Genomic DNA, 12,835 nt, shown 5'->3' with positions numbered 1-12,835 from the left:
TTTCTCCATGGTCTCTGTATGTCTGCTAGTATTTGAAGTTCTGGCAGTGATAAGAACCACTGAAAGTTTCCAAACATCTACGTATTCTAACTATTACCAGAATCTACACGTACATTGGCACAGGTGGCTTTTTTAAAGTTCCCTTGCAGATAAGTTGTGTAGCCTATTTGTTGACCTACACATACTCAGTATACCCATCAATATCAAAATAGCTGGATATACTCAGCATGACCAGAATGACTGAGCAAAGTGACCCGGTGCTGAAGCAAGAGTGGGTTTCTCAGATTCTTGGAACATCTGCCCTATTGTGCATGCACTGTTCTTGTTCCATCCAAAATAGATCCTAAAAATCAGGGGAACCCTAAAATATGATGTATTGCACCATCTTTGAAAAGCAGGTAGATCACAGAGTAAACTATCACTATGTAGTATCAGTAAAAACCCCAATATTGCACTTTTCTCTGCTTGTAACGTACCTGATACACAGGCACACACAGTTAAGTGCCTCTAACAGCAACTGACATTCCACACCTGAGAAACTCCCACCGGCTCGTCCAAGTTAGGCCATTTAATGTATCAGCAGCTCCATCAGCTTCACCAGAGAATAGAAAGAAAATCTAAATCCTATGTGCATAGCTTTCTGTCATCTGTTCCCCCAAGACCTGCTGCTGTTGCCCACTTCCCTGGAAGCAAAGCTGCCAGCGTTCAGCTGTGCAGGGGCTCAGTCTCCTCCTTAGCCCGCTCAGGCTTGGACTCAGAACACCCCAACCTCCTATGAAGGAGCTCACTCTTCCCCCATTTCTCATTCTCTGAACTTGCTCTCTAATTAAACCCAGATACTCCATCCCATTCTTACCATACATCAACATTCATTTGGCAGCGTACACCCAACTTGCTGCATGGGGTTTACCACTACAAACTAAGCAAGGGACTCTGAGGTTCTGACAGCGTTATAAAACCAATTTCAGCGATACTTCATGAATTACCATAGGTTTGCTTTATAAAGGGGGAAACCTGAAGTTGGTTTAGAGCTGTCTCACATGGTTCAGTTCAACCCAAAGCAGACAACACACACCCCGGTGCTCATCACTACAGCTTTTGTTGGAAGGCACTTGGATTCCACGTTGTAGAAGAGAAGAGGTTATGCTGACACTTAAAACATTATTTTCTTCTTGGACAAACATGCAAATACTAAATAAGCAAGCAAGCACTCTTTACTCCAGTTCGGTAACTGTCATGAACAGGTTCATAAACTGACTTAACTGCCTTTTCTTACTCCGTTGTTTCCTGGTTTATTAAAATGACCTTTTACAGGTTTTGATACATACCGAGTAACAGAGATCTATCAAAGCCTGTTCTGCTTTTGTCATTCAACCTCAAAAAAACCACAGCTCCCTACTTTCCCCTGTCATTTCACACACTGATCACAACAGGTATGTGGGAAGGATGTCCCAGGATGGACCGAGGGGCTGGTGCTGGACAGCTGAACTGGATCAGGTGCAAGACACAGATTTCCCACATGGTCAAGTGTTAAGAAGAAACCTCCCACTAGATGGCTTACAGGGTCTTTGCTGTGCAAATGAAGGTAGGAATACCTGACCCGGCAACCACAGAAACAAAAATCTGTAATGAAAAACATCACCAGAAAAATAGCACTTAATTTGCCATGACCGCACAGTCCTCTGCAGCCATGACCACTGAAAAACATCACGCTAGAATTCATACAGCTCACTCCTGATCCCTACCTAGTCCTTGACCTTGTCTAGACTCATAAAAAATAGAGGTGCAACGACCCACAAGGGGGTATTTGTGACTTCTAAGTTTTTTTGTTTATATTGCTACACAATATATTTAGTAATATATTCTGTTTTCAGAAATGTGCCATTTATTTCCTTCATTATTTTCAGAATTTGCCTTTTATTTGAAAGGTAGAGCTAAAGGATGTAGAAAATTGCAGTGTTAAAGAGACCTCGATCTAGCATTCTGTGCACACACACACACTCACTCATAAAGCCGACGTTATCTAATCATTTAAAAAAGCATGTACACTTACCCTAATTTAAATACTGTGGAAAACCAAACAAACAATCCAACCCACATTACATTGTTATTTAAATTTGGCCAGTACTATAGTTGACCACATATTTTACTCCTATGCAAATCTTCATCTCCTTAAACTACACTCTGGGAAAAAGGACAAGAGGAAACGGCCTCAAGTTGCACCAGAGGAGGTTTAAGTTGGATATTAGGAAAAAAGTCTTCACTGAAAGTGTGGTGAAGCACTGGAACAGGCTGCCTAGGGAGGTGGTGGACTCACCATCCCTGGAGGTATCTAAAAGACATGTAGGTGTGGTGCTCAGGGCCATGGTTCAGCGATAGACTTGGCAGTCCTGGGTTAACAGTTGGACTTGATGATCTCAAAGGTCCAACCTAAATGATTCTATGGTTCTATGAAAAGCATGCAGTCATCAGCAACAGTGGACTAAACCACAAGGAAACAGAATTGTTGTGAACGCAGGGTGACCTGTGTGCAGTTTGGGTTTTCACATCTTTCATACATCCTCTTTCATTAACGGCACAAAAACCGAAAGGACAGCAGTGCTCCATAAAAACCACCACAGCCGGCTGTCATCCATCCGAACAACAGAACCATTTAGACTGCTGTATTATGTGACTACAAGAATGCAAGAATATGGAAATAATCTGCACTGCTCTTAATTACTGTGGCTGATTGCTATTGCAAGGTGACACTCCAGTGTATATGAAATGTTAAAAGCTAATTATAACTTTGGTCTTACAATCAACACTAACATGACAGTACAAGACCCTGATATTCACAATGAACCCTTCTCCCATTATTTACTACTTCTATGAATATACAGAATATACAGTAACTGACATAAAAATGTCCCAGGAGCTATCCCTTTTTTTTTTTTAAAAAAAAAAATACCATATCACCACTGGGCATTTTGACTATGAAAATTATTATTATTATTATTACTACAAAATACACATCCCATTTAAATGTAAAATACTGCCTTCATTAAGAAAGTTATTAGTAAATTAAATTATGCAAAGCTTTATCAAATTAATTAACTGTCTTTTGTGGGTCATCAGATAACTTTTCCATTTTGTCATTCAAAGACCTATTATTATTAAAATTGGGGTGCTGTAATTAGTATGTCACTGACAGAAATAGCTCCTCAGACTACTAACGTTTTACTAGACTATGATCTTGTACTGCAGGAGCAGAACTTTAGTTCTCAAACACGTTTTGTGTAACCATCTTGTTGCCCTTCCATCTATAATTACGGAATAAATAAAAGGACAGAAATTGGTATTGCCATCAGAACCCAGAAAGCGTAACAACAAATGAATCTTGCCGATTTACACAGTAGTCTGTTATTGATACATCCAAAAAAGACAGAAAAGGACAAAAATATATTTTCAGCCTCCACAATTAGCTCAAGTACTTTAAAACACCTAACCCTGTTTATACTGAGTGAATACTTAAGGTGAATGAAAGTTTAAATAGATTGAAGATCCAAATTTTGTAATATATTATTAATTTTATTCGGTACTGTTAAAATTAGTTGCATGTTCTTAAGATGTCATTTTACAGCTTTCCGGTCTCCATTACTTAATTGAGATACTTAAAATATCGTTAACATTTGGTCTTATTAATATCTGAAGAACTTATTCCTCAAAAGCCTCCTTAAAATAATTTTCTCCAAGCATGTGCAAGGACAAGGACCTTACGTCATCATATTCTTCATGTGATTTAAAGAGTTAAGTGTTCAAGAAGGCTTGTCTAACAAAGGGATCTTAAAGTTTCAAGACCATTTAACTGCTGTTAAAATACTTGCTGAAATGACTCCTCCTCTGAGACTTATTAATTTTGATTTCCACAGAATCAAAATTCCTCCCCATCATGCAGCATGTTCATAAAATCCAAGCAGACCTCTTCAATCTCATTTCATGAAAAACTCAGGCAAATGTCACACAAAGTAATTTCCACACTGATGACCTAAATGACCTAAACCTAAAATCTGTTCTTTTAGACGTGCTGGTCACAGAAAATCCACTGTGCACTCCTAGAACCGACTTTACTGTAATAAGCCTGCTGACAGAGGGACAGCTGTACTACACTCACGTTGCAGTGTCTACTACTACAGCTTTGCTACACCACTAATACAAATGTAGATTTTTAAGTAGGATCTTGATTTGATCGGGGAAACCTGGTAACATAAAGGACACAGTATGTCATATAAACTGAACAGAGCAGAACAGTGAACAGCAGCAGACTGTCCAACTTCATGAGTGAAAAAAGAATGGGAGAAAGGAAAGAGTATCTGCTGTGTGGTGGGAAGAAACGCAGAGAACAAAGACAATCTACACGTGGGACCACAATCTAATCGTATACTTTAGCTTTGCTTTCGATGAGATTAACATACAAGGGAATAAGTAATAGGAATGAAGATACAGAAATGGAAATGATCAAAACAAGATGGATGCAAAATGAAAAGAACTCACTGCACTCAAACTGTGGGAGGGGGAATAAACTAAATCCCAAAACACAAAAGCACTTTCTCGAGCAGTCACGTAGTGAACTGCAGGTGCTCTTGCCAGAGTCTCGGACCATAAACATACTGACCGGACTCGGCAAGAATGAAAAAGTATTTGAAGTGCCTACGTCTCTTTTGGTCTGAAGTACTGCACAGCATGCACAGCTTCAGGTGGCATTTCAGAGTGAAAACGTTTTGAGACAGAAATTACTAGCATTTGTAGGAAAGGAAATTGGGATATCAAGACACATCAAGACAGGCAAAGGGAAATTATTTACAGAGAGTGGAGAATTCTGAGCACTCGAATGATAGAAATGAAACTATGACACACAAGTAGAAGGGCTACGAGATGAGCAGGGATCAAAATGCCTTGCTTGGAAATCAAGAATAAATACTGTTTTGTTGACAGAGATGAAAGCTCAGTACCCCCCACCCCATACTTGCTCTATATTAATACATCAGGAAAATCAACACCAGGAAGAAAAAAAACCTACATAAAAATTATTAATGTATTGTAACAATCAAGGATAAACTAGCTGTAAATACGTTTAGGCTGAAAAATGAAAGAATGCTTCTAACCATAACAAATGTGGTATTATAGAGTGAGCTGCCCCCAGGAGTAGTACAAATAGAATTTGTACTCACTCACACTTATTTTAGAGTGTACCAATGTATAAATTCAATTATACAACGGTGAAGAATCTTCAAATTATACTGCTGCAAATTCATTTTTGGCCCAGCACAAAATTACACAACATACTTTAATTAGAAATCTAAGAAAACTTCATGAACATTTGAAAGAGAAGATTAGGGAATAGTATGTTTCTTTTATCAGACACAATTTGTCCTTAAAAACAAGGAAGAAAAATTCCATTAGAAAGGAATACACTTAATAAGTATTATGCAAATACTAGTTTGAAAGTAAGCTTTCTGAGTAATGTATGTAACAAGGTTTCTGAAGCACCACAGTGTTTTGGTCACTAGGCTCACTGAGCTGTCTGCAAAAAACATTAGGATTTTGAGTAATGTGGAGAGAGAAGAAAAAATGAAACCCGGTAAACAACAAAAAGAGATGCTTTGAGGAGAAACAGGAACTACTGATTACTGCATTCTTTATTCTGAAATTACTTTCACAATGTCCTAAATCAATTCTTCTGTGTGTTGTACAGATGCAAGGACCTCAATAAACCAAGAAAACAGCTGAAAATCACTTGAACCCTCTAGACCCCAAAAAAGTTTAATCATATCTTCACGAATACGCTCCTGGATGCAAAGGGCAGCCTTTCCATTATCTCAGTGCTCAGACCTACTTCTCCTTCGTATTTCAGCCAGGTACGTGCTCTGTTCTGTCAAAGTTAAAAAGCCAAACCCACTCTGCAATCATACCTCCTTCACAAATTCGTGAAATGCCAGTCCTATAGCCCCTGCCTTTTAATGTACCAAGTAGAGTTTGTGGTGAACGTTACAGGAGATTTATAACTGAGCCTTTTGTTTCCTTCTTCTCTCAAAGGCTGCTGGGGCACTAGTCAAAATTTAACTCTGGAAACATACGTTCTACAATTCTTCTGCATCTCAAACTTCAAAAACTGAGGCTGAGGTACGAGTGATAGTTTTTTACCTCAATTCCATTTAAAAAAAAAAAAATTCTCACTGGTTTTAGAGATCTCCTGTAAGGATTTTTTAGAAGCTTGAATACCTTGATGAGTGTAAAGACAGACCAGACTGTGCTATACTTCCTTTTGTGCATAACCTCTTGTAATACAATCATCAATTTAAATACCTTTATAAATTAAAAAAAAAATATAATCAAAGTACTCATAAATCTAGTGGCACTGGACTGTCTTGAAGATCCTCAGAAAAATTCAGTACTATTGATCTTCAGGCCACATTTTCTTTGCCTCTCAACAGACAACTTTTGCAGGAGAAACAACTTGAGGGGTCTCCTCAGCAATAGGGAAGAATATTTCTTTATAAACCAGCAAGGATTATCATCCTTTTGGCATTTTTTCCTTGTCCAACTTTTGGTTCTGGAACTCCTGCCTCTTAACCAAGAATAAGCAACTCTTGCATAGTCTTTTCAGTCAAAGCTAAATATTATTTCTTTGTTTTGGAGCAGTTCTGCTTGCTTTTACTTTGGCAGAGGATCTACTCTGAAAGACCATAAAACCAGAATGAAACAGATTGGTCTGACAATGTCACGCTGTTGGTTCAAAAACAGGCACGTATATATAAAAAAAAGATTTTCAATAAAAACTAATGCAGACAGGGAGAATGTAAATTAGTCTAATTACTGCTCTGTACGTCACTTTTTCTTTTGGAGCTGCCTTCTTACCTTACACATGGGACTAATAGCCACAGTTCATCTTTAAAAGTGGAAAAAAAGGAAGCATGATTGATTTGTCTATCACATTTGTACATTTTTTTGATGAACAGAGCTAGGCATACAGCAAAAACACAACTGAATTGCAGAAGTCATTAGTTTCTGTCCTCTTTGTATCCCTTTGACGTTAATTTTCAATACGCCTTCAAGCAGGTGAAAAGCATGGAATAGTTTCAGTGAACGTCAAGCTTGCATACTTACGCAGTTGTACTTTGTTTCTTTCTTCCAGTGCCATAACCCATGAAATTAAGCAAAGCAACTTCAGGAGTTAACACATATAGAAAATGCTTTCAAATTAATTTCTGCAGTGTTAGGTAAGCAGTAAGCTGTCTCCTTGGTTTGTGACTTTTTTCCCCTTCGAAGTTCAGTTGTGTGTATTGCCTAATGCGCATCAACTGCATTTACAGCAGCTGCTGAGAAATCACTGCAGGTAAAAATACTGTGTGACCATGGGTAGCATCGCTAGTACGTACCACAGTGATGCAATTCCACTGCCCCACCATCTCCTGCTCCATCAAGTAGTATCTGTGATCTGACAATTATAGAGATGATTTGCCTGTACAAGATCAACTGAAATGACTCCTGAATCTTCCAAGCTGTGCTTGTCACATTCTCACCACTACAATCCACTACTGCTTTGAGAAAAACGACGCGCTTCTGAAAAACCACAGCCACACACATTTTCTTCAATGTTTTGTCTGTTACTTCAGGTTGTAAACCCAAGAGAAAATGCAACAGCAGTGCACTGTGTATCTCTGTTTAGGCTTTCAGTTGCACTAAAAATTCTAAAAAACTCCTCTGCCTAAGACAAGAGGCACTAGCAAGTGTCAGGAGTGGTAAGTATCCCAACCCAGTGGAACAGAACTCTGAAGACTTGGATCGTACTTGCAGTTCTGCCAGTAGCAACTCTGAGATCTCCCAAGGAAAACCAAGAGACATTCTGGTAGTTTTCAAATATACTATTAAGCGACCTGACTGATCTGCCATTAAAGAAAAATAGTGTGTTTATAACATTATTACTAAGAAGTAATAGGTTTGTGCTGATGTTTACTGCTCAGCAAAATTCTGTCATTACCTTTTTCTTTTTTTCTTTTTAAAATACTGTTAAGTCCATTGGTTTTGCACTGATATTTTCTATGCGGGATGTACCAAACCTCTGTTTCTTATCTTAAAGCAGCAGCAGGAACTAGTGTACAATGCCTTTTCACCTCTTTTTTCTCAGTTACATTTCTTGATTCAGTGCCAACTGATGCTCTACTCATTGCTGGCGAGAACGTCTCCTACTAGTCTGTACTGCCTTTAAAGTTAGGGAGTACACACCTGAAATAGGGTACGGTGCAAAGGCAATACATCTTTTGTCATGATTACCAAGGCTGTAATGATGATCTCCAAGTCAAGTGATACGGACTGGCTTATATTCCTCCTCCCATATTGTCTGCAGGGTGTGTGGTAAGCCACTAGAGCTTTCCTCCACCTGGTTTTTTCTAACCTATACCTGGATGACTACTCACCATTAGCCACTGGAGCCAGCCACAGCCACTGCAGACATGAACTTCTACGTACTTACCGTATGTGGCTGAAAAACTAGAATCCTAAACCAAAACAGAACAAGCTAATGTGACATCCCTGACATACCGAAACTAACAGAATCTCAACGAGTTCATGTCATTTAAGCTGTCATAGAAGCTGGACAAAGTCTTGAACTCACCTCATTCAATCAACATCACATACATGCATTCAGCTATTCAGGGTAGGATTCTTCAGCTAACTTTCACCATCTAGCTTATTGCTGAGAATTCCTTTTTAGAAAATGCTGAGGAACATCTCTTTTTCACTTGTGTAAAGTATTATCAGAAAACATGCTCTAGTAGCAAAGAAAATCCCATTTACTATTCTCAGCCCCAGCATACAATGATGGTTAATTTTGTGCATTTCCAGGAATTGGGGCTCTACTAGTAAAGATTTAGGTCCAATACACATTCCACTAATAGAAAACAAACTTGAAAATAATGTCACTTCTTAAAGAGAAAACAGACCAACTAAAAAAAAAACCTAGATGTTTCTTTTAACTCATGACAGTGACACAGAAAAAGCCAGTCCACTTTAGATTGCTTCTAGAAAAATACCCAAGTTGTTTCCAGCTGTTCAAAGGATTTGAGTCCAAATTTCAGGTCATATAAAATCACACAGCCTCTCCAATCCAGTCACCATACAGAAATGGTCTGGGTGAAGTTTTGGTCTCCTTAATGCTAGAGACTGCTTGCACATTACCTTCAGCAGAGAGAGTTTCACTCTTGAAACTTGAGTTTCAGGTCTTCTAGAAAGAAATTCTGACAGCTGTTATTTCTTGAAGAATAACTGTGCAAGTTTAAGTGATTTTTAGCAAATATTACATAAAACCTTCAGGCTAAGGAGTTACATTACACATAATGCACCCAATTGTTTCTGATAGAAATTGCTGAGATGAAATTTCCAGAGATTATTATACCCTTATTTGTGCGGAGTCAAAGGTAACTTAACAAAATGTGAAGACTATGCCCCCACAAAACCTCCACCTGATCTTTTCAAAAATAAGTTATTAATGCTCAGGTAATCATCAGGAACACTAGTTGTATAAACGTGTAATTGTAAAGATGTATACATGTGCTAGGAGCACAAGAACTACATACAGATGGATGCACATCGAAATGTTTTTTGTTTTAAAAGAAAGCTTAAAAATCTCTAAAGAACAACTATTCAGAAGAACTGACCTGTTGTTAGCTCACATTCCATCCCCAGTATAGCCATGATCTGAAAGGTTTATGTGCTCACAAAACCAGAAACACATGCTTGCATGGTTCTAAACACTCCGCAGAAACCCAATCTCATTTTTACTAGCTTACACACCTGATCTTAATTTTGGTTTAGCCAACAGGAATGCAATCAGCAGCAAGTCTTATTACTGGACTTACCATTAAAATCAGAAAACAATGCTTTTCTACAGTTGAAACAAGCATTATTCCTATTTAGTGTGTTACCAGTTAAGTATGCATTACAGGATCAAGTGAAAACCATAATCTAGCAGTTACTGCTCTAACTATAAAGTACATTAAAAAAATATTTATGAGAACTTGTTTCATTTCACTTTCATGGCAGGCTATGTTTGAAATGTAAACACAATATTTATAACCATTTGAAAATACATTTTGTTGAAACCTAACACTGTCACCGTCCATTCAAAAACATGAAGACATCAGGGTTTTCGTATCTAGCACTTCATATCCACTTTCACCGTACAGGGAGAGACACGCAGAGTACACACAGGGCAAAACCATCACGGTGTTTTTCTCAGCAGCCTTAGTGTCTTACTCATTTGCTGGATGGATTTCACCCCGTTAGCTGGTGTCTCAAGGGCAGCCTGAGACTCACACATCGGAAGTCTCATGCATTTTTAAAACCGAAATACACAGAGGTGTAAGGTGAGGACTGACAGGCTTCCAAGGCATCACTGTAGTGCAAATACAAACAGCAACTGTTTTTAAAAGCAGGCATGGATTTACTGCAGCAGATAAAAGGGTTGTATCCCATTCCCCATCTGCAAGCCTGAAAAATCATGTGAAATACTTATTAAAACATGACTGTGCACCTTCCCGTGTCCCTCTTCACTGCATGACTACCTAAAATATGCCACAGCTATTAAGTAGATGAATGACATCAACTCCCTTCTCTGAACATACCTTGTTTTTTACTTTACAGTGGAATATTTTTTAGGTAATTCCTTGCAGCCACTTTTGCTTCACATACTTATAACATGACCCTTCTATTTATATATAGATAAAAAAATGTTAACGACAATGAATAAATAAAATTACTTATACTTGTGAGTTAGGCTGCACATGCCACGTTTTTATAGCAACCTTTTAATAAAGCCTAAGAAAAACATGTTTACATGAGCAAAGACCTATTCAAAATGAAACAAATCTAAAAAGCAGAAATTCTTACCCTAAAAAACTCTTTAGTGGAGCCAGAATCTAATGTCCCATAAGCAATTTCTGTTTGCTTGGAAAGATCCTCTGCACTTTCAATGGGAGACACCATCCTCTCAACCGTCAGGAAGGCAGCTAAGTTAGCCGTGTAGGATGAGATTATGATGAGGGTAAAGAACCACCACACACCTCCAACAATGCGCCCAGACAGGGATCTAATAACAAGTATGAAATGGATTTGTAAAGTGAAATGAAAGTCCTAAAAAGGAACACATAATATCAGTTTTATGCAAATGATGCATTATACTATAGGGAAGGGTTTCAGGCTATCTCATAGCACAGCTCTGCATACTAATCAGATGGGAAATCAAGGCATACTCCACTACATCTCCTGGACTTTGCTGAAATCAGGACTCCAGAGTTTACTTTAGGGAGAATTTAGTGATCCAGTTCTTCAAAGTTCGGAACACCCTGAAAGGAAACTGCTCCCATCATAATGTGCTATACTGAACACGTAAGCTCGTCATTGCCTCCAAAGTGAATTTGTGTGACGTTATGAAAAGGATCAAACAAAATCAGTGAAACAGTGTTTTCAGACAAATCAGTATGCACTTATTAATTAAGTGCCTATTTTCCTAAGACATTCAGACAAACACTGATTTCCACAAAACAATGGTTTATGCTGCTCTGGATAATCTATGCTAAGAAACAAATAGCATTATTTGCAATAAAAACTGGCCCAAGGAATACCCATAAACTAAAAAGTGCACACAACTTTTGAAAGATACAAGCATTTAACAGACTGGGGACTAGACGTGAAACAATCAGTGATAGTACAGAAAAATGGTGAAGAAAGTATATTTTTAAATAATAATAATCTGATGTTTTTAACTGCAGCAGCTGGGCTCTTATGGATCTTTGTTTTGCATCTCCTGCTCAAGAAGAGAGAAGAAAAGAGAACTCAAGAAAATATTTGAAACAGTATAGAACACACAACTAAAGAAATTCAATGAGTTTCAATACTAGAAAACTATATAGTAGAGAAATATTGATACTGCATTATTGTCAAGCTTGACTTTTTTAAAATGATCCTTTAAACTTTGAAATTACTTACTACTTTGTTTCCAAACAAGACATTATAGGAAGGAGTACATAATCTTTGGAGATGTGCTTAATTATTTGGCAGAAATGTGCATGTAGTTGAAAGTCTAGTACTAAGGCGTTGCAGTAGCTTAGGTATGTCTTGATATGTCTCCTCTATCTATTAAGTAAACAAATTACAAATCACTCACCCAGCCTACTGTATCGTGAATGAGACCTCAAACTAACTCTGGCACAGAATATATATAGAGAGAGATAGAGAGATGTAACTCTCTCCCTCTCTATATATACATATATATATATACACGCACATTTAAACATGATAGTTATGTACAAGGTGACTTATTAAACTGGGAAAAAAATAAATAGAACCAATTCTAGACAAACCATTTTTACTAATTGCTAGTGTATAAAATATCTGTAATAATTCAGACATTAAGAGATTTATTCCATGTCACAACAGACTCACTAATTCACTCTACTACATGAAAATCAAGTCAGGTAAGGTCCAGAAGATGTTATTAAAAAGGACCTTAGAAAAAAACTTTCAAACTCCTTCTAAACTGAGATTAATCTGCAAACAAATTTTGTCACCTTTGAAAAAATATCACATACTTATTTTGACACGGAGGTAATCTCAGTATAAAATAATTCTACAATTAAAAGATTGAACTATACTGTAAATACATATTTGAAAGGTAAAATCTCTGACAATATGTATTTAATAATCACCAATTTTATGGCACTTTATATTGTATAGATGACACCTGCTATAAATTACAATAATCTCCAAAAGCCCATGTCGGCAAACAAAGCTGCCACCG

General features: G+C 37.6%; 1 protein-coding gene across 5 annotated transcripts in view; it reads right to left on the bottom strand.

Moving 5' to 3' along the window:
- GRIA2 (glutamate ionotropic receptor AMPA type subunit 2) overlaps nt 1-12,835 on the bottom strand; it is a 96,486-nt gene that overhangs the window by 7,829 nt on the left and 75,822 nt on the right. For all 5 annotated transcript variants that reach the window (XR_008746039.1, XM_055797318.1, XM_055797315.1 and 2 more), the window contains exon 12: nt 10,927-11,125. Coding sequence is in view for 4 of the 5 variants with exons in the window: in XM_055797318.1 (XP_055653293.1) it covers nt 10,927-11,125 (199 nt within the window). In the remaining variant the exon portion in view is untranslated. The remainder of the gene's footprint in view (nt 1-10,926; nt 11,126-12,835) is intronic.

Source organism: Falco peregrinus, chromosome 2 (assembly GCF_023634155.1).
Source record: "Falco peregrinus isolate bFalPer1 chromosome 2, bFalPer1.pri, whole genome shotgun sequence".
Taxonomy (NCBI): Eukaryota; Metazoa; Chordata; class Aves; order Falconiformes; family Falconidae; genus Falco; species Falco peregrinus.
Note: the sequence above shows the minus strand (reverse complement) of the source record. Positions and strands in the feature narration are given on the sequence as shown.